This window comes from Callithrix jacchus, chromosome 16, assembly GCF_049354715.1.
Source record: "Callithrix jacchus isolate 240 chromosome 16, calJac240_pri, whole genome shotgun sequence".
Taxonomy (NCBI): domain Eukaryota; kingdom Metazoa; phylum Chordata; class Mammalia; order Primates; family Cebidae; genus Callithrix; species Callithrix jacchus.
Genome location: NC_133517.1, coordinates 32,269,183 through 32,292,242, shown reverse-complemented (window position 1 = coordinate 32,292,242; position 23,060 = coordinate 32,269,183). Strand labels below are relative to the sequence as shown.

General features: G+C 41.9%; 1 protein-coding gene across 2 annotated transcripts; it reads right to left on the bottom strand.

Moving 5' to 3' along the window:
- On the bottom strand, positions 1-23,056 carry TP53INP1 (tumor protein p53 inducible nuclear protein 1). 2 transcript variants are annotated; one of them, XM_035277155.3, is made up of 5 exons: positions 22,836-23,056; positions 15,505-15,766; positions 14,545-14,908; positions 6,113-6,150; positions 1-4,704 (listed from the first exon to the last, which is right to left on the bottom strand). In XM_035277155.3, the coding sequence occupies exons 2-4, from the start codon at positions 15,614-15,616 to the stop codon at positions 6,129-6,131; spliced, it is 498 nt and encodes a 165-aa protein (XP_035133046.1). In that variant the 5' UTR covers positions 15,617-15,766; positions 22,836-23,056; the 3' UTR covers positions 1-4,704; positions 6,113-6,128. The 2 variants fall into 2 exon arrangements, with proteins under 2 accessions (XP_035133046.1, XP_008981170.1); XM_008982922.4 differs by lacking the exon at positions 6,113-6,150.
- Positions 23,057-23,060: the final 4 nt, after the last annotated feature.

The following is a 23,060-nucleotide window of genomic DNA, read 5'->3' as shown; positions in this document are numbered from 1 at the left end:
TGAAGTTAAAGGACATTTTATTTTATTGACAGATTAAAAACATGGTGCAAAATGCACCACTGAACCCAATTACAAAGAACAGGTGTTAACACACAATGTTTAAATGCTACACTCATTTTTGGCAAAGTGCTGTATTGTTCAGTCTGTGTACAAAACTGACCATCTATGAACCAATCAGTATAAAAAATTTCTATAAAAACAAAAAATTTAGACAGTGGCTCAAGAAAACAAGCTGCCATTTATGCATAGATTGATGTACAGTAACCTAACCAAATGTCCCTTTTGAATTTTCAAGTTGATGAAAAAAAAGTGTGTACAGAAGAAACACATTAAGAAGGCACATGGCACAGTCTACAATACTCTTCAGTCTCCATAACTCACGCCCTGCCCTTATAAAGAAAATATGTTCACAATTTTACTTGAGAAAAAAAACAAAGCCACTTAAAAAAAATAACACACACAATTACTAAAGTTTAAAATCTCTAGAAGAAAACAACCAAAACACAAGCAAAACCACTCACACACTCCAAGCCTGAAACACACATCTAACCTCCCCAGGTACTGGTTTGGTTTCCGGAGGTCCACCTAGAAAACAAATACTAAAACTTCAGGCAAACAGAGCAAAAATGGACATTTAACAATAACACAATGTTAAAAAATGTGATAAAGAAAATTCCCAATGATATACACTGTCCACTTAAGCTGCCTGCCTTTCAAGAGTAACTTCTCCTGCCATGCAGAGAATACTGTTGCTGTTGCAAATAAAAGATATCCTCATCTGCATGTTTTCCAGTACCTCTTTCTCCACCCTAAACCACTTTAATTGGTGTCAAATTTCAAGTGAAATTGATATACGACAAGGCTGACACCACTATAAAGCATTTTATGTATAATTTTAAGCATCAAAATAAGTAGATAGGGATGCCATTACTAATATATCAGCATGGCTGATGGCAGTGAAACCATCCATGATAGAAGCCCAACTTTCAACGGTTTAACCAGTATTTATGGACCTTATAAAATAAAAAGATATTTTAAAGTAACATTACAAACATATACTAGTGTCTCCCAGTAAAAGGAGCAGTCTCTCTTAATTGACTCAAAAAATAAAAACTAATACCTGGAAACTCTTAATCTTTTCCCACTAATCTATTTAAATGTAAATATCTATCTTCTAGTTGGAGTCCTTCATGTTTTTGTTTCCAACTCAAAGCAAATGAGAATAATGAATACATAAAGATAATATATAATGTATTTCATTGAGGAGGAAGATAAGTAGCAAGGATTTCAATGAAGACATAATGATTACAAACCAGTGTGCTATACAGATTTGAGAAGCAGAAACAATGCTCAACAGCCCGCTCAAGTTTTAAGTAAACTCTCTTCTCACTCATCAAAGTACTGATACAACAGAGAACATATGTAAACAGGCACAGTTTGCATGGGGACTGGAAAAATGTACAGAAAATTAATACATTTTTAAAAGTTCCCTGCAATAGGAAGTCAAAAATCCAATCACTCTGCATCATTCTGCAAAAAATTCCCCAGCCAATTGGCCATATAAATGCATTGCCACAGAAGATAAATAATGGATCATTAATTTTCAACTTACAGTGCAGTACACAGTTCAATTAGTTGAGGAAGAAAAATAAACACAAGATGTACATTATAAAATGTTTTATCAACAAAAACAAACTTTGAGAAACATGGTGCAATGTAAAAGCTAAGCAACTCATTCACAAAGCACTGCTTGTGTACACCACATATTCCAGACTTTTTCCAAGTAACATTCTACGTTATCAGTTAGAGTTACTAACAGAGGGGTCTTATTTCTTACTGCTTGCATTTTAAAGAAATATAACTAAAGCACATTGTAAACCACTAATATTTACAATAGCAAAAACAAAAAAAGCTCATAATGAAATGCATTTTGGCCATGTTTCAGAGAATACTTAACAATATGATCGTTCTGCGTGGTGGCTGGCCTTGTGTCTTACAATACAGGAGATGCCTAACATCTAATGACCAAGAGCTTCAACTGAATTATATAACCATTTTCTTTAATTCGTACATGTGCCAACTTTAGGCAGAAACCACAGCATATTCCAGGTGGTGTGGTAATCCCAACCTTGAAAAAAAGCCCAATGAATGTAATTTTTTGTTTTCTACACACAAAGCATAAAAAACTAGCCCCAGATAAGGCAAACAAAAAGTCAGTAAGGAAATCTGAAAAAAGGCCTTTGCTGTTATATACAAATCTGTTTATGCTGCCAAACAAAATCTCATGGCTGAACTTCTGCAGCTTGTGAGGTACTAACGACTTACATGCAATGTATGAAAAAGAGACACCGTGTATTCAGAGGCTTACAGCCTGAAGACATTAAGCTGGTCTATTTTCAAGTTACCAATGCATGGCCATATAACAAATATCGTACAAAACATACACACCTTCATGGAAATTATACCGTTTCTCCCAACTCTGGTAAACACAAATAGTAAGAAAACAACTTCTAACTCAGTTTGACAAAACTTTACAGACTTGGCCCCTAATTAGAAAACAAATAAATAAAGAGGAAGTCAAAATGGGAGGGGCAATAAGGAGAAAGTGGGGAATCTAGACTCTTGTTCTAAAGAGACATCCTGGCACTTTATCACAGCCAGGAGAACATTCTAAAATTTCCATGTAACTACACATTTGACCTCTTCCACTCCAAATGCTCTAGTCTAGTCAGAAAAGAGCACAGCTCTTCCCTGTAAGTCTCCCAGGGTTCCCTGCATCAAGCCATTACAGGGTTATTGAAAAATATAATACTTCACATAAGTATATGCTGCTTTTCTCTTTGAAGACATTTTATAGACCTGCACTCATTTAATTAGGGTTGCAGAGGAGATGGAAAAACAAGCTGTTTGATTATGAAGGCGACACTTCTGTCAGTAGAATGTGCTTTGGATTGTAAATAGGTTTACTTAACTTCAGCGGAAATCAGTCAGAGTGGATGGCTCAGCAAAACCCATCACAACTGCAGAAAAAGGAAGTGACTGGCTGGAGGTAAGGAAATAGATTTTCTCTATGTTAACTGGCCTATGTGTGACTCGAACCCTGCACCCTGGCCTCATTAGCACCAACACTGTGAAGAACAGCTGTGGCAGAGAAAGTGCCACGGCCCCATCCCATCACCAGATTCAGTAGAAAGGCCCTTGGAATTTCCTACAAGGTTCAGTTCTGAACAGCCCCACTTCCAATCAGTATAGAATTTTCACAGTGACTGTGAGGAAGGTAAATGTCACTGCTCCCCCTGTTGGTGGAAGAAACAGAGGCCAGAGTGGTTAAAGATTTTGCCTGAAGTTAAAACAAAAAAATGAAAAGTCATTTGGACTGCAGGGAAGAATACCCACAATACAAGGCAATTAAAGAAAAAAGTTGAGCCAACCTGTCACTTTTCACTCAGATGCCCTCAAAGACATCATCACCAGAAATTCCCCCACATCCTTGCTTGCCACTTGGTAGGACAGGCTTCATGACAGAGGATTTTTTACTCTGTGGAAATATAAAGCCTATCTCTTTTCCCACAGGCAGAGAGAAATAAGAAGTCACTCAAGTGCCTGGACAAGTACTTCCGAATTTATAGCTGATGTGAGGTGAGGAGTGGGCAGAACTGGCAGGAAGGAATTGGAACAACTTAAATACTGGACTAATGGGTTAGTTACAGACATGAATTTTTCCAAATATAATTTCACAGGTCTAATTTAATCCCTCTGCATGAGGCAAGTCTACACCTGTAATGTCTGTACCACGTCATGCAGTCACATTGGGATTACTGAATGCACTCTTCACTAAAGCTTAATGTACCTCAATTCCAAATGAACTGCATGACTAATCTGGGGAAAATCCATACACACAGAAATGTATCAAGTTTTCTTTCAAAAGAAAGTCCAGCCATAATTCCTTTATATCCATGGCAACTATCACCTGTTAATGCTCATGTTAGTGTGTAAAAATGTATTCACCATATACAGAGAAATTATCAAGTACTGGTCAATAAAAGTGTACAGCTGACCCTGAGAATAAATTTTTGCTTGCTCAAAAGATTAAGTAATACAAAATAAAATGAAAATGAAGATGCCTATTCTCGTACTTGGGAAGAAATATCTTTAAAATGCTGACTAATGTACACTCTAATAGATTTAAAGACACCCCCAAACACTGTAATTATATTGATATGTTTCCAGAAATAATCTGAAAAAGTGTACAAAAAAGTAAATGTTAAAGGCAAGGCATTACGTGATACACAGTATATAAATCTGGTTTTCAAGATAGTGTCTAAATACACTGATAAAATTATGTGATTGGTTATCAATTGGTTTTAAAGAGACAACATTTTCATTGTACATATTCACACATCCATACACATATGCACAAACCAAGAGAAACCAACCAGCAAAACTTGAAATTCTTAGTAATTGTACTGACGCGGGCAGGGCTGGTGAACAACCCAGCCATTGTGCTTGACTTGCCGAGAGTGGCAATCCCTGGTAAGATTTTGGCGACGAAGGCTATTTCTGTTAAGAGACTGTCTTTCACTGTGTTCTTTTATCCACTGGGAAGGACGAAAACTCTTGGGTTGTTCCAGAAAAGTTGTATGAGCAGCCAGAGCTGCAACATAACAATGAATGTGCTGCCCCATTTCATTTTGAGCTTCCACTCTGAAACAGAAAAAAGTGGGGAATGTATTAAATAACAGAGTAGGTTATTAATGAAACTGGAAAAGTTACTTAGCAATTCAATTTGCCGCACTAATTTGTTTATGGCTGAATGAGAGCTTGGGTCTCATGGCTGACAGACAAGTTTATTATTCTGTGACCCCCACCCCCGACTGATAGTGGTGGGAAGCAGAGCCAACTGTTACTAGCAAGATGCCATGTAAGCCCCAGATGGATCACCAAGTAGACTGTATTCTAAAAACACACTTTATGCTTTGAATTTCATTTACAGAGCACACACATTTATATAAGCTTGTCTGAGAGGAGAGCTAACATTTATTGAATATCTGCATTTGCCAATTCTTTTGCAAATATATATTTTAATTCTCACCATCATCGTAAAAAAAATTTTAATTCCCAAATTTTACTGATCAGAAAGCAGTGTGCACAACACCTTCACAGGACATTTCCTGTCTATTAGTAAAATGTTCTAGGAAACATGCTTTAAATCTCTTTTTATTTATCTCACAACAGGGCACATTTTGAGATGGTATTTACATGGCAATATCATAAGACTCTTGAATAACACAATCTTAAAATATGGCTACACACAGTATGATTATGTTTTCCATATAAAAAAGCTAATCAACTAGGATTACTCTAAACTATGTCAACACATAACATGAAGAGCTTCACAATTTTTAAGGATTATTTTACACAGGAAGGGCAGTTACATATTCTGCCTAAAATCACTTGAGGAAAACACTATTATCTTTTACTACATATATACATATATATGTACATATGTATTTTTTTAAAGTAGAATTTTAAGAGGCCACATTAAGAAACTAATAGAAAAAAAGTTAATATAAAGAAAGTTATTTTTAGGCTGGGCGCTATGGCTCACTCCTGTAATCCCAACACTTTGGGAGGCCAAGACGGGCGGATCACCTGAGGTCAAGAGTTCAAGGCCAGCCTGGCCAACATGGTGAAACACCATCTCTACTAAAAATACAAAAATTAGCCAGGTATGGTGGCGCATGCCTGTAATCCCAGCACTTTGGGAGGCCAAGGCGGGTGGATCACGAGGTCAATAGATCGAGACCATCCTGGTCAACAAGGTGAAACCCTGTCTCTACTAAAAATACAAAAAAAATTAGCTGGGCCTGGTGGTGTGTGCCTGTAATCCCAGCTACTCAGGAGACTGAGGCAGGAGAACTGCCTGAACCCAGGAGGTGGAGGTGTCGGTGAGCCGAGATCACGCCATTGCACTCCAGCCTGGGTAACAACAGTAAAACTCTGTCTCCAAAAAAAAAAAAAAAAAAAAAGTCATTTTTGAAAGGTCAGCATTTGGTTCCCTCGCCTCCCTATGCATACATATATCACACAGTCTCAAAGTGAATATACTTACTCCGTGCCCGTGAGTCTTATAAGCAGCTTTTCCTGGCCCTACAAATGTTAAATGGCGAACTATTAAATCACTAGTAAGATTTAAAATGCTATTGTAACTTTACTATTAGGATGTGGTCAACTTTTATGAAAACTGGTTTACTATGTGCTATTAAAGGCATGTACATGTACTTAAGATTATGACAACATGTAAAACCTTCCAAAACAATTATTTATAAAGACTAAAATGCAATGAAACATATACCCTGAAGCCCACTGTAATTACAAAGCACCTTAATTTTCTGTGCTTTATGGTAATATCCCCCAGGATAGACACCAGTGGAAGCAATTTGACTTCTGAAAGACATATGATTTATTTCCTGCTAAAAAAACAGATCTTTCCTACAAAACTAGCCTTATTTTGTTAACACTTAATTTCAATCTTGATTTAGCAAGACTTCCTCATAAGAATTTCAAATCTCAAAATAAGGATGTTAAAAAAGTATAGTTACGATTATAAAGCTGTAATAATTTACAGGATTTTCCTATGTGCAGAAAGGATTCATATAAAATTTAGTGCATTCTGGCCAGGCACAGTGGCTCATGCCTGTAATCCCAGCAACTCGGGAGACCAAGATGGGTGGATCACTTGAGGTCAGAAGTTCAAGACCAGCCTGGTCAACCCCATCTCTACTAAAAATACAAAAAATTAGCTGGGCATGGTGGTGTGCACCTGTAATCCCCATTACTCAGCAGGCTGAGGCAGGAGAATTGCTTGAACTTGGGAGGCGGAGGTTGCAGTGAGCTGCGATCATGCCACTGCAATTTAGCCTGGGTAACGGAGTGAGACTCTGACTTAAAATAAGTAAATAAGTAAATAAATAAATATTTAGTGATTATTTTAATCCTTAATATGTGGAAAAGTACATATTTATTTATCCTATATGTTATGTCTATCATATATAAATGTAAAAATGAACAAGCTATAAAAACAACATTCTCACTGTACCAAAAACAGAAACAGGTAACAACCTTGAAAAAGAAAGAAGGAAGAAGAAAAAAAGAAGAAACCTACTGAAACAAAATGGGGGAGATCACTGCCTAAAGAAGTAGTTTATAAAATAGTACATACAGGCCAGGCGCAGTGGCTCATGCCTGTAATCCCAGCACTTTGGGAGGCCAAGGCAGATGGGTCACCTGAGGTCACAGGAGTTTGAGACCAGCCTTGTCAACATGGTAAAACCCTGTCTCTACTAAAAACACAACAACTAGTCAGGCGTGGTGGTGCGCACCTGCAGTCTCAGCTACTCGGGAGGGTGAGGCATGAGAACTGCTTGAATCTGGGAGGCAGAGGTTGCAGCGAGCTGAGATTGCGGCACTGTACTCCAGCCTGATGACAGAGCAACACTCTGTCTCAAAAAAAAAAAGTATATATGGCATGATGCCATTTAGGTTAAAAGTATGTATATGTACAGGTACAGAAAAAAACACAATCTGGAAGGATATACTCTAGGATGTTAAAAGTATTAATCTCTGGGTCATGAAAAGGTAATTTCTTGAATTTTTGCATATTTTCTAATTTTTTACATTGCACATATACTGTTTCTGTAAATTCTTTTGCAAAGTTGCTGACCCCCCTGCCACACACACACACTTTAAACACCGAAAAGTAAACATACAAATGCCAGTAAGTTTAAAGTTGACTATCAATATAAATTCTTTTTTTTTTTTCTTCTTTTTTTGAGATGGAACCTCGCTCTGTCGCCCAGGCTGGAGTGCAATAGCTCGATCTCAGTTCATGGCAACCTAAGCTTCCAGGGTTCAAGTGATTCTCCTGCTTCAGCTTCCTCAGCCTCCCGAGTAGCTGGGATTACAGGCACCCACCATCACACCCAGTTAATTTCTTTATTTTTAGTAGAGATAGGGTTTTGCCATGTTGGCCAGGCTGGTCTTGAACTCCTGACCTCAGGTGATCCGCCTGCCTTGGCCTCCCAAAGTGTTGAGATTACAGGTGTGAGCTACCATGCCCGGCCTAATTATATAAATTTTTGAGTGGAATTCCTCAGAGATCAGAAGTAATAATCAGGAGGGAAGAATTTTTAAGAAATGAATCTTGACCAGGGGTGGTAGCTCACTCCTGTAATCCCAGCACTTTGGGAGGCTGAGGTGGGCAGATCACCTGAGGTCAGGAGTTCGAAACCTGTCTGGCCCACACGGCAAAACCCCGTCTCTACTAAAAATACAAAAATTAGTCAGACATGGTGGTGGGCACCTGTAGTCCCAGCTACTCAGAAGGCTGAGGCAGGAGAATCGCTTGAACACAGGAGGTGGAGGTTGCAGTGAGCTGAGATCACGCCATTGCACTCCAGCTTGGGTGACAGAGCAAGACTCTATCTCAAAAAAAAAAAAAAAAAGAAAAAGAAAAAGAAATGAATCTGAAGCAATTCAAAAGCAGTTAAATCTATACCAACTCCAAACTCCAAGAAGTTATATTTCAAATTTTTGTTGGAATGCCTGAAACACCTCTTAATAAACTTGGAGCATGGAATAAAGTGCCAGTTAAAGTAACCCCCACCCAAGATCTTACCTATGATATAGCCTGGCATGATGTAACATATAATTGTTTTTCATTTTGGTACAAAGCAAAATGAAATCTGTTTAGCCTCATAAAAGATCATCTACAATATTGAGACTTGAGAGTACAGCAAGCTCTGGTAAAGTTAACAAATTAACATCCTGCTTAAGGTTTGTTTATATCTGGAAAACAGGAAATAGTAGGCAGACAGATATAATAGATACAATACTCTTCTTAGTAGAGTCAGAACCTGGGCATGACAGCACTAACAATAGGGATATTCTGAACTGGCCCAAAGATCCACATCCACCTGGACCCTTGGCCTAAGAGAGGGCAACGCTCCCAAAATACTTTAACAGGAAATATTTCACTAAGGTACAGGAATGAACAGTGGGACTTTCAGCTAATTAACAGGGTGATGGGCTTTACTTTAGTGGGTAGAAGCAATCTCAGATAGTTCCTGGATATATTCTCTGGACAAGGATCACATAATGTCTTTAAGTTTGGGAAAACTTAAAAAACCAGAAGGCAGAGATTACAAGAAAGGTGACCTTTCTTGTAATTGCTTGGGGCAACAGACAGATTGATTAATCAAGATAATGACTGACAAATGGGCAAGGATCTATTTCTCAGTCTCTGCTGGGAACCAAAGGCCTCTCCTACACAAGTGGGTAAAATGCGGATGGTGAAGATAAACTCCTGGGTCTCCTTGGTATGGGAGGCTCCATGTGCTGTGGTATCATCCATTGGTAAAGCCCTGATTCAAGTTACAATTAGATTAAGAGAATATAAAAATGTAAGAGCTAATAGGATTATGAAAGGTAGGATGTTTAAGTCGGCTTTAAGTAAAGAAATTATACACCCTTCACCTAATTGTTTTGTGAGAATGGATATGTCTGGCTGGAGACATACTTCCCCTACCTCGTACTATAAAACAAAAGGCATGTAAAATCTACCTTTCAAGACAATATTAAAGTGGCCATGATAAATGGGAACCAGTAACATGGCCCAGGCCCACACAGTATACAATAGAAGCTGGAGTGCTGGCAGGGATAAATGATCTGTCTGATAGTCCTATGTGGAATGGAAACTGGCGCTTACGGCAAAAGACTGTGAGCACCTCTCAGTAACAACTATTGGGACTTTGGAGTAAGGAATTTCCACATGAGAGGCATATACTCCCTTGCTATGGGACATTAATTGAAGCTGCCCCTATGATTGAAGGACATAAGATGATCTTGAAACCTGAAATACCCATGCTATCTCTTGGGATGTCAGAGAAACACTAATTGGGAGGGCAGTACCCAGAAGAGTTCCATAATAAATGAAAATGGCTTCTACAGGATCATGTTATGTAGGGAATGTAAGGAGGACACAACCATGAGCAGGGAGCCTCTTTCCACCTTGGACTGACTCTGGAACTCTTTGAGGAGCTGGATTCCACAGTGCCAGTAGCTCTCAACTGAATAACAAAGAGCTTTTTGGCTGTGGATGGCAAATCCAAGGAGAAGAGACAGCGTCCTGTTTCGAAGGATGCCACTTTGAGCAAAGAAGGTAAAAACAAATGAGCTCTGTGGGCTCAACTGCATGCTGTTTTCCTAGTGGTGATAGAAGCCCCTCTGTTTGGGTTTTTACTGACTCGGGCAGTGGTGAATGGCCTGTCCACATGGCCAGGCAGAATCACAATGAGAACCTGGACTTTTAAAGGGTTGCCTTCCCTAGGGAGCACAACCCTATGGAAATTTGAGGGGTACATTAGGATATGCTAATGGCCGTCACAAGAACTCCCTTCCAGGTTTGGAAGGTGACTGGGATTGGAAGCAGATATATCCCCATGTGCTCCCTTGAGGTGCCCTCCTGGGTTCACGAAATGTGTGGTATGGGCAATGCAGAGACAGGCTGCATCTAGACGTTCCTCTTCTACCCTTTCAGGCGCAAATGCCAATGGGAACTGTTCTGCCAGTCAGCAGACAAGACAGACTACTGATGGCAGATTCCCTGGTGGGAAGGGCCTGAGCACAGCTGCAAGTGAGACTGGTGCAGTCTTAAGAAGAATAGACGGGGCGGGGCGCAGTGGCTCAAGCCTGTAATCCCAGCATTTTGGAAGGCCGAGGCGGGTGGATCACGAGGTCAACAGATCGAGACCATTCTGGTCAACATGGTGAAACCCCGTCTCTGCTAAAAATACAAAAACTTAGCTGGGCACGGTGGTGCGTGCCTGTAATCCCAGCTACTCAGGAGGCTGAGGCAGGAGAATTGCCTGAACCCAGGAGGCGGAGGTTGCAGTGAGCCGAGATCGCGCCATTGCACTCCAGCCTGGGTAACGAGAGCGAAACTCCGTCTCAAAAAAAAAAAAAAGAAAAACAGACAGTCTCTGGAGTGGGCTTTGCTTACCCAATGGAAGATGCAAATGCTCAGAGTACTAAAAAAGGCCCAGAACAGAAGATACTGTATGGATGTGGATAGTTGACTGTCATTTCTTCAGACCAAAGAACACAGGATACAGCCCATAATCCCCAACACCACTTTGGGAGGCAGAGGTAGGTGGATCACTAGAGGTCATGAGTTCAAGACTAGCCTGGACAATATGGTGAAACCCCCTCTCTACTAAAAGTACAAAAATTAGCCAGGTATGGTGGCAGGAGCCTGTAATCCCAGCTACTCGGGAGGCTGAGAAAGGAGGATCACTTGAACCCAGGAGGCAGAGGCTGCAATGAGCCGAGATCCTGCCACTGAATTCCAGCCTGGTTGACAGACTGAGACTCCATCTCAAAACAAAAACAAAAGCAAAAACAAAACAGGGAGATAAAAGTATGAAAAGGTGGCTTACACTCAACATGAGTGCGACTAAAGGAGTGTCCCCAGAAGATTTTCCTATTTTTCTGGTGATCTGAGGAAGAAAGGATGGGGAGAATCTGGTATAATTTATGCAGTTCTAGCCAAGAGATGAGTATGCTGGTATAATGACTTTAACTTTTTCCTTCTTTCCCACATCACCTCATTTTCTTCCCCTACCGTATGCAGGGCTGCAACTACAAGTACTGGAGGTAGGCATCGTTCCTGAGCAAGAAGCTGTAACTATGTTTTTAAACCTTATGTCAAAATTCCTAAGGGCCTTATGGGGGTTGCCTATATACCATCTTGTAAAACTGGAGTCAACAACAAATGCAGCTATATTGTCTGGGGGTAAAAACAGCCCATTAATTTTGTACTTACATTATCTTACCCTATCTGAATGGGAGTGGACTGAGGGAGAAGTACTTGCTAGACTAGTATTGCTGCCTGCAATCTAGACCAGCACAGTGGCTAAACCTAACGTCCCTTCCAGAGATCGAATAATTTGGGAATAAACGAAGAGAAAGAGGATAAAGGAATGAATAAATTGGTTACGAACTGGGATTAATTCATTATATTAACACCTTGAAACAGGCTCAGATAAAAAGATGACACTGTCTCTCACCGGGCGTGGTGGCTCACATCTGTAATCACAGCACTTTGGGAGGCCGAGGCAGGCGGATCACAAGGTCAGTAGTTCAAGACCAGCCTAACCAATATGGTGAAACCCCATCTCTACTAAAAAAGACACAAATTAGCTGGGCATGGTGGCGTGTGCCTGTAATCCCAGCTACTTCGGAGGCTGAAGCAGAATTGCTTGAACCCAGGAGGTGGAGGTTGCTGAGTGCACCAGTTCACTCCAGGCTGGCGATAGAGCGAGACTCCATCTCAAAAAAAAAAAAGATGACACTGTCTCTAAGCTCAGGTATACTAGATGCCTGAAAGGGCAAAGCTACATGTTTGCCAAGACCATTTCTGCTTTTGGAAACCAAAAAGATCAATGAACCTGCAAACCTGAGCGGCCTCTCCCTGGAAGACATGCTCATAGAATACGATGATGGACTGACTGAATTACGGAGTGAATGAATTACGGACTGAATGGGATTCTGGTGTTGTGCCAGTATTTTTTGAGTTCCACATCCTTTTGCTGAAAGGAATCCAAGTTTGAAGACCGAGGCTGGACTGTTGATATTGTGAAATATATATTTGGTCTAATCTGTTTCCCGGCATACCACTCCTAAAATCCTTGGAATCTCCAATATGCAAAGTGTATGCTAATGAGTTGACTGGTGGTTGGCAGCACCTAGGCAGCTTCAGGATGGGATTTGGTCACTAGAAAGACCAAGGCAGGGTTAGAGTTGTGGCTTTTAGCTCCACCCCTCAAATTCTAGAGAGGGAAGAGGGTCTAAAGGTTAAGCCAATCACTAATGGCCAATGATTTAATCAATTATGCCTGTGTACTAATGCCTCCATAAGACCCCAAAAGTACTGGGTTCAGGGAGCCTCTGGAGAGCTGAACATGTGGAGGTTCCCAGAGGGTGGGGCGCACAGAGGGTGTGGAAATCGCATGCCCTTCCCACATGTCTTGCCCTTCATCTGTATCCTTTATAATAAACTGGTAAACATGTTCCCCCAAGTTCTATAAGATGCTCTAGCAAATTAATCAAATCCAAGGAGGAGTTCATGGGAACCCCAGTTTACAGATGGTTGGTCAGAAGCACAAGTAAAACCTGGGGCTTGAGATTGGCATCAGAAATGGGAGGCAGTCTTATGGGACTAAGCCTTCAACCTGTGGGATCTGATGCTATCTCCAGGTAGATATTGTCAGAATTGAACTGAATCAGAAGACACTAGAGGGTGTCTACTGCTGGAGGATTGCTTGCTTGGTGTGTGGGAAAAACCCACACATCTGTTGTCAGAGGCACTGGGTGACTGTGCAGTGTGAGTATTGCAGGAAGAAACTGAGTTTGTTATTCTTAAACTCTAAAAGTTTTCAAAGTTACATCATTTGATTTTTTTGTACAGATGGGGTTACATCATTTGATGTGACCTAGTAGAAATACTTAGAAGAAAATAAATTTTTCTTTTTTTTTTGAGACGGAGTTTCGCTCTTGTTACCCAGGCTGGAGTGCAATGGCGCGGTCTCGGCTCACCGCAACCTCCACCTCCTGGGTTCAGACAATTCTCCTACCTCAGCCTCCTGAGTAGCTGGGATTACAGGCACGCGCCACCATGCCCAGCTAATTTTTTGTATTTTTAGTAGAGACGGGGTTTCACCATGTTGACCAGGATGGTCTCGATCTGTTGACCTCGTGATCCACCCGCCTTGGCCACCCAAAGTGCTGGGATTACAGGCTTAAGCCACCGCGCCCGGCCGAAGAAAATAAATTTTAAGACCTGATATTCTATTTGAATTTGATACCCTAAATAATCCAGTCTATAAAGTCAGAGTTACATTCTAAGACACTTAGCAGAAATGCCAGTCTTATTTCTAATCAGGAGCAGAATTTTGTAAATGAGAATGCTATTATATAACTGGGGCCATGCTACATCTAACTTTCTTTAAAAATCTAAAATGAATAAGTTGTTTTTTAAATTTTTTTTTTTTTTGAGACAGTCTCACTCTGTCACCCAGGCTGGAGCACAGAGGCACAATCTTGGCTCACTGCAACCTCTGCCTCCTGGGTTCAAGCCGTCCTCCTACCTCAGCCTCCTGAGAAGCTGGGACTATAGGCAGGCACCACCATACTCCGTTAATTTTTTGTACAGATAGGGTTTCACCATGTGGTCCAGGCTTGTCTTGAACTCCTAAGCTCAAGTGATCTGCCTGCATTGGCCTCCCAAAGTGCTGGGATTACAGGTGTGAGACACCACGCCTGGTCAACAAGTTATTTCATGGCTCACCTTGTGCATTATGCACATGCTTTCATAAATCTCTAACAAAATTACTTTTTCATCTTCTAGTAACTTAGCTTTGAATTATAGTAGAAATAAAACTCATGCTCAGTGGACTGCCTACAGAGAGTAAAATACTTGTAACTTACCTGGGACTACTTGGGTTATGTAATTCATCAGTCCCACAGGTGGCCTCACTGAGACTGGGGCAGGAGTTAGGCACAGCATAGACAGACATGCTGGGATGTTCAATGAGAAGGTTTTCCATAGGACTCGTTTCCACCTTGATAGTGGTTAATCCACCTGCAGTAAAACATGGGGGTGGGGTGATAAACCAGCTCTCCTCCATTGGACATGACTCAAACTGGAGGAAGCAGGAATCACTTGTATCAGCCAAGCACTCAAGAGACGCTGGTAAACAGGAAAAGACTGAAGGGTGCTCAGCAGGTGACTCTTCATTGATGTCCTCCTCTTCCTCTTCTTCCTCTTCTGCTGAGAAACCAGTGCAAGTATCTAGATAGTAGTCCATGTTGCAGTCCATGTGTGTTGTTGAAGAATCCCACAGGAGGATGATTATCACATTGGGCAGTCATTATAAAGTCACCCATAAGATTCACAGCACAGAAAAAGAAGAGATGATACTATTAGCTGATGCTCACATTATCTTCTTTTAGCTCAGAAACAAACCCCTTTATATTCATTTATATGATTATAAAATTACTTTTGAGCACAGAAATTGTGTGTGTGTATCACTATATGGGATGGATTATGTTAGCTTTGCAGGAGTGATTTTAAGACTGTTTCTATTCTGCTGAATAAATAAGTAATGAGCCATATGGGTTACTACTTGTCTAATATAAGGGTTTTCTATTGAAGTGCCCTCGATCTAATAAATCTATACGAGTTGCAAAACTAAAAAGTCTGATTGATTTCAGTCAATTTCACTGACATCTAGCACAGGTGGTTTCCTGCAATTTTTTAAAGACAAACTCCTGTTTACTTTTAAGGCTTAAAAACCCTCAGTTACTGGTTTTCTTAAGCAAAAACAGAGATGCAAGTTTCCACTTTTACTGTGAAGATGAACCAACAAGTATCCAAGTATACATTACCTATGAAGTCAACAAGAATCCATTCATCATCTTCTTTCTCACTGAATTCTGGTTCTTGGTTGGAGGAAGAACTGACTTCACCCACAAACATTTTATTCAGCCTCTGGAACATTGTTAAGGCAAGACTGAGAGTTTGGCTGGATGTCTTTTACAGCTGAGATTTCAAAACCTTGTCTTCAGTTGGCCTGACGGTACCAACAGGAGATTAAAGTGCACAGGATGCTTATTCAATTTAGATGAAAATCAAGAAAAGTCATTATCCCTAAAACAGAAAGTTATTTCAAATCAGCTTACACACATGTACATAAGCACATACACATATACACATACCCCTAGAAGAAAGCATATGCCTTGGCCTACATTCTACAGCTATTATTCCCTTTCTGCAGGAGTCAAACACAAGACATGCAACATAATGTTTTGTAAATACTCTTTATTTACTCAAATTCAACCTATAAATACCTTAAAATGTGAAATAAAAGGAAAGGAGTTGGTTCTTTTTCATATCTATGCTTTTATAATAAGGGATGAATTTGAGTAATACTCTTCAAACTTTTCTGCAAGCAGATGAGCAAATTCTAGAATATTAACAGTCTTGCTATGTGACTGCCCAGAAGTCCCAGCAACAGTGCCTGGTGGCCACCATTATGCCAGGCCCTCACCCTCCTCTGGCTCATTTTCTCTTCCACTCTGTACTTCTTGTCTATAACTGAAGCATACCTAAAACACTTAAAATCTATAAGGCCAGCAAGCATACTTTGAACTTCTAAACTATTTCTACAGCTGGCATGGAGAAATTTACACTGTAGAAAACTGAGCTTGGCTGCACCTAGCACGGGAAATACCCTTTCTGTGTAGCAGCTCAGCAGGTGGGTGCTGGGGTCAGCCACTTGCGTTCAAACCTTGGCTGGCTGCTCACTCGCTGTGTGAGTTAGAAAGTTATATGACTACAGTTGGCAACAGCTCCTACCTTAGGGAATACTGGTGTACTGAGATACATATGCCCATCAGGTAGCGAGGTAGAAATGGATAAATAAATCTAGACCTCCTGCCTGCTTCCCTCTACCATTCTTATCCTAGATTAAACCAAATTGTTGTCTCTCTGGGACACTGCCAAAACTACCTCCTAGACAGTCTCCCTGATCCTACTCTTGTTAAAGGCAATGGACTTAGCAAAACACTTGGAATAAAGTCATTAGTCCAGGTCAACTGTTATTCTACATGTATTTACTGAGTACTTGTTATGCATCAGGTGCAGTGCTGGGCAGAAGGCTATGAACAAGGCCCTCCCACACACAGTTTAACAACCTAGTGTGTGATGAATGTCATGGAAGAAGTACTTGGTGTTCTCTAGGCTACCTGAGCAGACTCCTGCCATAAATGCCTTTACTCTTGAGTGACTGAGATCAGGAATGGAGGAAGGAGGCAAAGGAACACTATGGAAGTCTGCGCATGAGTGAGAATGTGACACCTTCTGTCCTGCTCAAGGTCCAGAGCGAGGGTGACAAGAGCAGACTGGGGGAGCTGACCAGGAACCAGGTCCTGCAGGGCCTAGTAAGCCAGAGAAAGGGGGAGAGAAAAGTCAAAGACCTAGGTTTCTGGCTTGGCCAAAAGAGGGGATGGTGGGACCATTTAGGGAAATAGGAATGAATATTGCAGGAAGTATGGGGTAGGCATTTCAAACATGGTAAATTTGGAGAATATGCAAAACAGTGCAATTGGAGATGTCTAGCATGCAGCAGGATATAGAGCTTTGAAGCTCAGGAGTGTGGTCTCAGCTAGGGGCACAGATTTGGGAGCTGTCAACATAAAGACGATGATAAACAGCATTGGAATGGATGAGGTGGGTATGGAAGCTCATGTCTGCAATCCTAGCATTTTGGGAGGCCGAGGCCAGAGGACTGCTTGAGCCTAGGAGTTGGAGACTAGTCTGGCAACAAAGTGAGAAACTGTTTCTACAAAAAAATTTTAAAAATTACTCAAATGCAGTGGTATGCACCTATAGTCCTAGCTACTTGGGAGGCTAAGCTGGGAGGATCCCCTGAGCCTAGGAGTTGGAGGCTGCAGTAAGCTATGATTGTGCCACTGTACCCCAATGTGAGTGACACAGCGAGATCTTGTCTCAAAAAAAAATTTATATATATGGATAAGATCACCCAGGGCTGAAGAAATGCACCTCACTAATCACCACCTCTTTTTATCACAAGCATCAGCTTTAAATTTACAACTTCAGGCTCCTGACAGTTCACTTTCAAAATATCTTTAGCTGTAAAAGTCACTGGGATCTGTAGCTAATGAGATTACTGGTTTAGTTCCTTGTGTATAAACTGGACTGCTACAGTTGTTTGGCAACCTACCATACAAGTAAAACATTTGAAATAAATGACATTAGAATACTTTGTGGTCACAATTCATCTTCTTCAGCCATTAATTATTAAAAATGGGTAAACAGGAAGTATCACTTGCATAACCAGTCTTCCTGAAACCTTCTGGAAAGCAACATGGCCAAATCATGAAGGCTAGAGCTACAGAAGAATTCAAAGTCAGCTTTATGCTCTTTGTAAGAGAAACAAGAAGAAAAGTGGGTTCTGTAGTTTTCTAGACCTGCTATGGTATGATAGCTATATCCCAAGATGAGTTATATATAAGGTCTAATGTAAATAAAGATTTTTTGAGGATACATGCTAGGAGGGAAAAATAAATTTTCAAAATCCTTCCTTCATTTATTTTAAATCATGGAGGCAGACATTGGCCCCACATACAATTCTGTGTTTGCTGAACCAGTGGAGAGAGTAAGCCCAATTCTCCAGAGCATGGTGCTGGACTCTAGCCCTGAATCAGCTATAGCCACTGGGAGGGGAGAACCACACAGGGGAACGTTTGCTTGCCCTGAGCAAATGCCTTGTCCCCCAGCTCAGATAACTGGCAGCTCTGAGGCCGAAAATGCATGGCAAATCTGCTGAGGCCATGTGGGAAGAACACAGAATGGAGTTCCTGGGTAGGGTGGAAGGGGCCTGGCCATCTGTAGCAGCAGTTCTGACTGGGGCTCTACTACAGGGTGGCTGGAGCTAAACTGGCCCTTCTGAGCTTCCTTCTCACTGTTGGGAAAATGGGGAGACTGTGCTGAATCACCTCATCACTCTCTTTCCCCCCAAACTTCTAGCACAAAAAAGTGAGGCTGCTTTAACTAGTAGAGCCAAGTTCCTTTGGCGCCGCTTTCCACCAAGTGTCACAAAGGGCAAGGAGCTATTGGAGAGACCCTCCCTCCATTGCTAAAACTGTCCATTGAGGTAGCCACCAGGCATATTATGCAAATGAACACTTGACATGTGACTAGTATGATCGAGAAACTGCATTTTTCATTTTACTATTTAATCCATTTACGAAGTTTAATCCAGTTAAACTTAAAAGCTGATAATTTAGTTTTTTTTTTTTAACTTTCAAGTATGTTTGGAATAGTTAGGGTATGTTAATCCACTTATTCACCTTTATATTTTATGATGTCTAAATATAGATCAAGTACATCATTGAAAACTTTGTATCTGAATTGAGATGTGCTGAATGTGTAAAAAAACACACTAGAGTGCATTTCAAAGACTTAGTAGCCCCAAAATGCAAAAGTGTTTATACTGATTGCAAGTTGAAAAAATAATTTTAGTATATTAAATAAATAAAAATAAACTTTTTCCTTTTTAAATATGGCTACTAGAAAATTCAAACATACATGTGGCTCACATTATTTATTTCTGTTGAACAGGGCTGTTCTAGAAAAATCTCCCTAAAATCTTAACGGCCTACCCTCCTACTGATGACCCAGAGACTGTCCCTGCCCAGTCACTGCTACTGTTGACCTTGGCTCCTGCCCAGGGATGGAGGCTCTTGATGGGGCTGGTTCTATGTGGAGGTAAATAAAAAAGCAAAGCTTTAGACTCCTCTCATCCCCAGATCACTAACATTTACAACACTAGGGCAATGATATAATGAAAATTAAAATGCCAGAGAAAGCATGTGTCCTAAGAGGACAAATTTACAAATACAGTTCTGGAATTCAGCAAAGAGGTGAAGCAAAGGTTAGGTGGAATAGCACTGTTGTTCTTTGAGGCACCTGCAAGCTTTCAGCTTTAATCAGCCTCAGCCCAGCAGTTTCCCCAAAAGAGAAAAGAAACCCCCAATAGAGAAAAGAAACAGTGTCTCGGCCCTAGCATTTCAAGAAGGCAGTTTGCCCTTATTCTGCTTGGCTCAAAAGACCTCTATTCCTTCCTTTAAAAAATAAATAATGTCTTTTTAATTATGAAATGAACAAAACCATATTATACAAAGTTTAGAAAATAAGAAAAATAAGTATTATTCCATTGCCTTGTTCCCATCACTTAATATATTGGTGAATTTTTTCTGTTTTTTATTCTACACATAGTGTTTCTTTTTATCATAGTTGTAGCCTTGTGAATGCACTGTTTTGTATCTCATATCTCACTGTTACTTAACATTTTGTCATCAATGTTTTTCTTATTATTACACGTGCAGAGATGCTTTGTAGGCAGAGAGAGGTGGCTGACTGAGTCTAATATACATGGGGAAGAGCATTCTAGTTTGACTACTTAGAAAAGGAATTGTTAATTTGGAAGATCTTGTTAGCATTATTTATTTTCTCACTTTTAAGATAGGTAGCCCACCAAAAGGCAGTATGTTGTGGTATCTAAATAAAGCCTGGCTCTGAGGCTGGGCACAGTGGCACATGTCTATAATCCCAGTGCTTTGGGAGGCCAAGGCTGGAGGATCACTTTAAGCCAAGAGTTCAAAACCAGCCTGGGCAACAAAGAAAGACCCCACCTCTACAAAAAATAAATTAGCTGGGTGTGGTGGTGTGCACATGTAGTTCCAGCTACTCGGTAGGCTGAGGTAGGAAGATCGATTGAGCCCATGAGTTTGAAGCTGCAGTGAGCTGTGATCCCACCACTACACTCCAGCCTGGTTGACAGAGTAAGACTCGGTCTTCCCTCCCCCCACCAAAAAAAGACATACCCTGGAGTTAGCCTGCTCCATTTGAAATCTTGGCTCTGCTACTTGCAACCTGTGTGAATTCAGGATATTTACTAACATCTTGGGGTCTCTGTTTTCTTATCTTTAACATGGGAATGACACTTATAATACTTCTCAGCACATGTGTAAGGATTAAGTGTATACTAATTAGAATAGCAAACTTGAGTAAATATTAACTACAAGCTTATTCAAAGCCAGTTGTGAGACTGTGAACAAGTCATTTAGCATCACAACATTTGAGTTTATCCATGAAATGTCTACTTAATAATTAGAGCTACAGTTTACAGAATGTTTGTTCTATGTAACGGGGCCTTATTTGTCCCATTTTACTGATGAGGGAAACCAAGGCTCAGAAATTAAGTAACTTGTTCAAAAGTGACAGAGATGGTTGGGGTGGAGTCAGCATTAGGACAAAAATCCATCTGATTCCAATTCCTTGTTTTCCCTACACAAAGTCTTTTAGGCTCCCAGCCTCAACCTTGTGTCTCTGAACTTCAGAAAACAGCCCTTTTCAGTTAGTTCAGGCTGCCAGTAGGCGGCTCCAAAAAACATTAAAAAAAAAAAAGCCTGCAACTTTGATGATCTAACTTCTAAATTTGTGTACAGTTGTGGCTCATTCACAGTTTCAGGAAATCGGGTGGCTAAACGTACCGTCATTGAAAAGCAGCCTCAGAATTGTCCTCTTTTTATCCCACCCTCTTCCATTACTTAAAAAAAAAAAAAAAAAAAAAGCAGATTCTAGTAATTTAAAACGGATTTTGAACTGCCGAAAAAACCAAGCCAAGAAAGCTGTCTTTGCTTGTTCCATTTATATGAAGATTGTTCAACTAGTATGCAAGGGAGGCAATTCCCCCAGGGACCCACCCCTGCCTGCCCTGAAGGCTGAAAGAGTGGACAAAGACAAGAGTAAGTGGTAATTCACAGTCTGATAATCTTGAATTTTGAAAGCAGGGCCATTCCCAAGAGACATAGCAGGAAGCAGCGGCAGAAAAGAACAAAAGATATTATGAGAAAACGAGACCGTGGTCACAGAAATTAGTAAGGTCCTGGTTCCAGGCAGGAGCCTTGTAAAATTATGCTGCCAGTTCATTATTATATTGATTGCGACTTAAAAGCTTCCCAGTGCTTTCCACATCTGCAAATGAAAATGTATTTCAATTACCACGCTGGTGATTTCAGTATCTTGAGGGAACTCCTTATGACCTCTGTTCAATGACCTCAAGGGTCACAGTTTTCCCCCTTTTCCCAAAACTATTGTGCATTGAGAAAAGGTTCTTTTAGCCAGGGGATGGATGCCCCAGTCCTTGGGAGTCACAGATGTAAAGAAGCTCTTCCTTAATCCACTCCGAATTGGAATTAACTACTTAACAGATATGATCAGGAAGTACAAGCAAAACAAAGACTCTCCCGGTAAAATTCGGCTGCCACTTTAAAATACAAACATCATTTCCTTTTAATAGGCTGTGTGGCTTTGAGCAACTTACTTAATCTTTCTGTGCCACGGGTTTCGTACGGGTAAGATAACCGGGCCTATTTCACAGGGTTATGAGAATCAACTGGGGCAATAAAGCAAAGTCCCCAGCATAGTATATGGCACATATGCAGCAAGCGTGAGCGATCCAAAGGATCTCAATGTTAACAGGCAAAGAAAGCGCTCTTTCCACAGGTGCAACGCCAGGTAGCGAAGAGTAAGATCAAGCTGCGTCAAGGGACAGGCCGCGGATAGACGGGGGCCGGTGGCCGGGTCACCGAGCGGGTTCCCCGTAGCCGCAGGGCCTCCGGAGCTGGAAGGCAGGTGCGGGGGACGGGATAGCAGGGCCACAACCCCAAGTGCCGCTGTCTCGGGAGATGCGTCCCGACTGTGGCAGCCGGAGCCCCGATGCCGAGTCCGGAGCTGGTGGCCCATCCAACGGCTGAGCGCCGGCGGAGGAGGAGGAGTGGAGCAGAGTGGGGAGGAGGAGTTAGAGGAGGTCCCGCCGCGGCCAAGGAAAGGAGGCAGAGACCAAACACTCAACCGCCGCCCAGCGCCGGAGCCCGGCCGGGCCCTTGTCAGGGTCGCTGCCGCCTCCGTCCGCGCCCTGGGCCCCGGGGGCCGCCGCCGACCGACCGACGGGGTGGGCAGCCGGGCCCGGCGGCCGCGAGGGGAGGCAGCGAGGGGCTCGGAGAACGCGCAACCGGCGCCCCGAGGGCAGCGCTCCCGGCCGGTCCCTTCGGGCTCTGGAGCGGGCAGCGCCGCCGCCCCAGTCGGCAGCGAGACGGCCCCAGACGCCCGCCCGCCCCCCGGCACTTACTGGGCCCGGGCCGCGCGGGGCTGCGTGGGGAAGGAGGCGGCCGCCGGCTCGGCGGGAAGTATGCGGGCGGCCCGGGGCTGCTGAGGTAGCTGCGGCGGGACCGGGCTGCGCTGCGTCTCCCTCAGGTCCCCGGACGGCGGGCGCGGAGCCGGATCCAGCCCTCGGGTCGCTGCGCCCAGGCCGGCCAGTCCAGGTCCTTTTGTTGTTGTGCAGCTCGCAACAGCT

Coding starts and splice junctions, on each gene's coding strand:
- TP53INP1 (XM_008982922.4), bottom strand. CDS start 15,616: ATGTTCCAGAGGCTGAATAAAATGTTTGTGGGTGAAGTCAGTTCTTCC. Junction 14,909..15,504: donor GATTCTTGTTGACTTCATAG/GTAATGTATACT, acceptor ACTACTATCTAG/ATACTTGCACTGGTTTCTCA. Junction 4,705..14,544: donor CATAACCCAAGTAGTCCCAG/GTAAGTTACAAG, acceptor TTTCTGTTTCAG/AGTGGAAGCTCAAAATGAAA.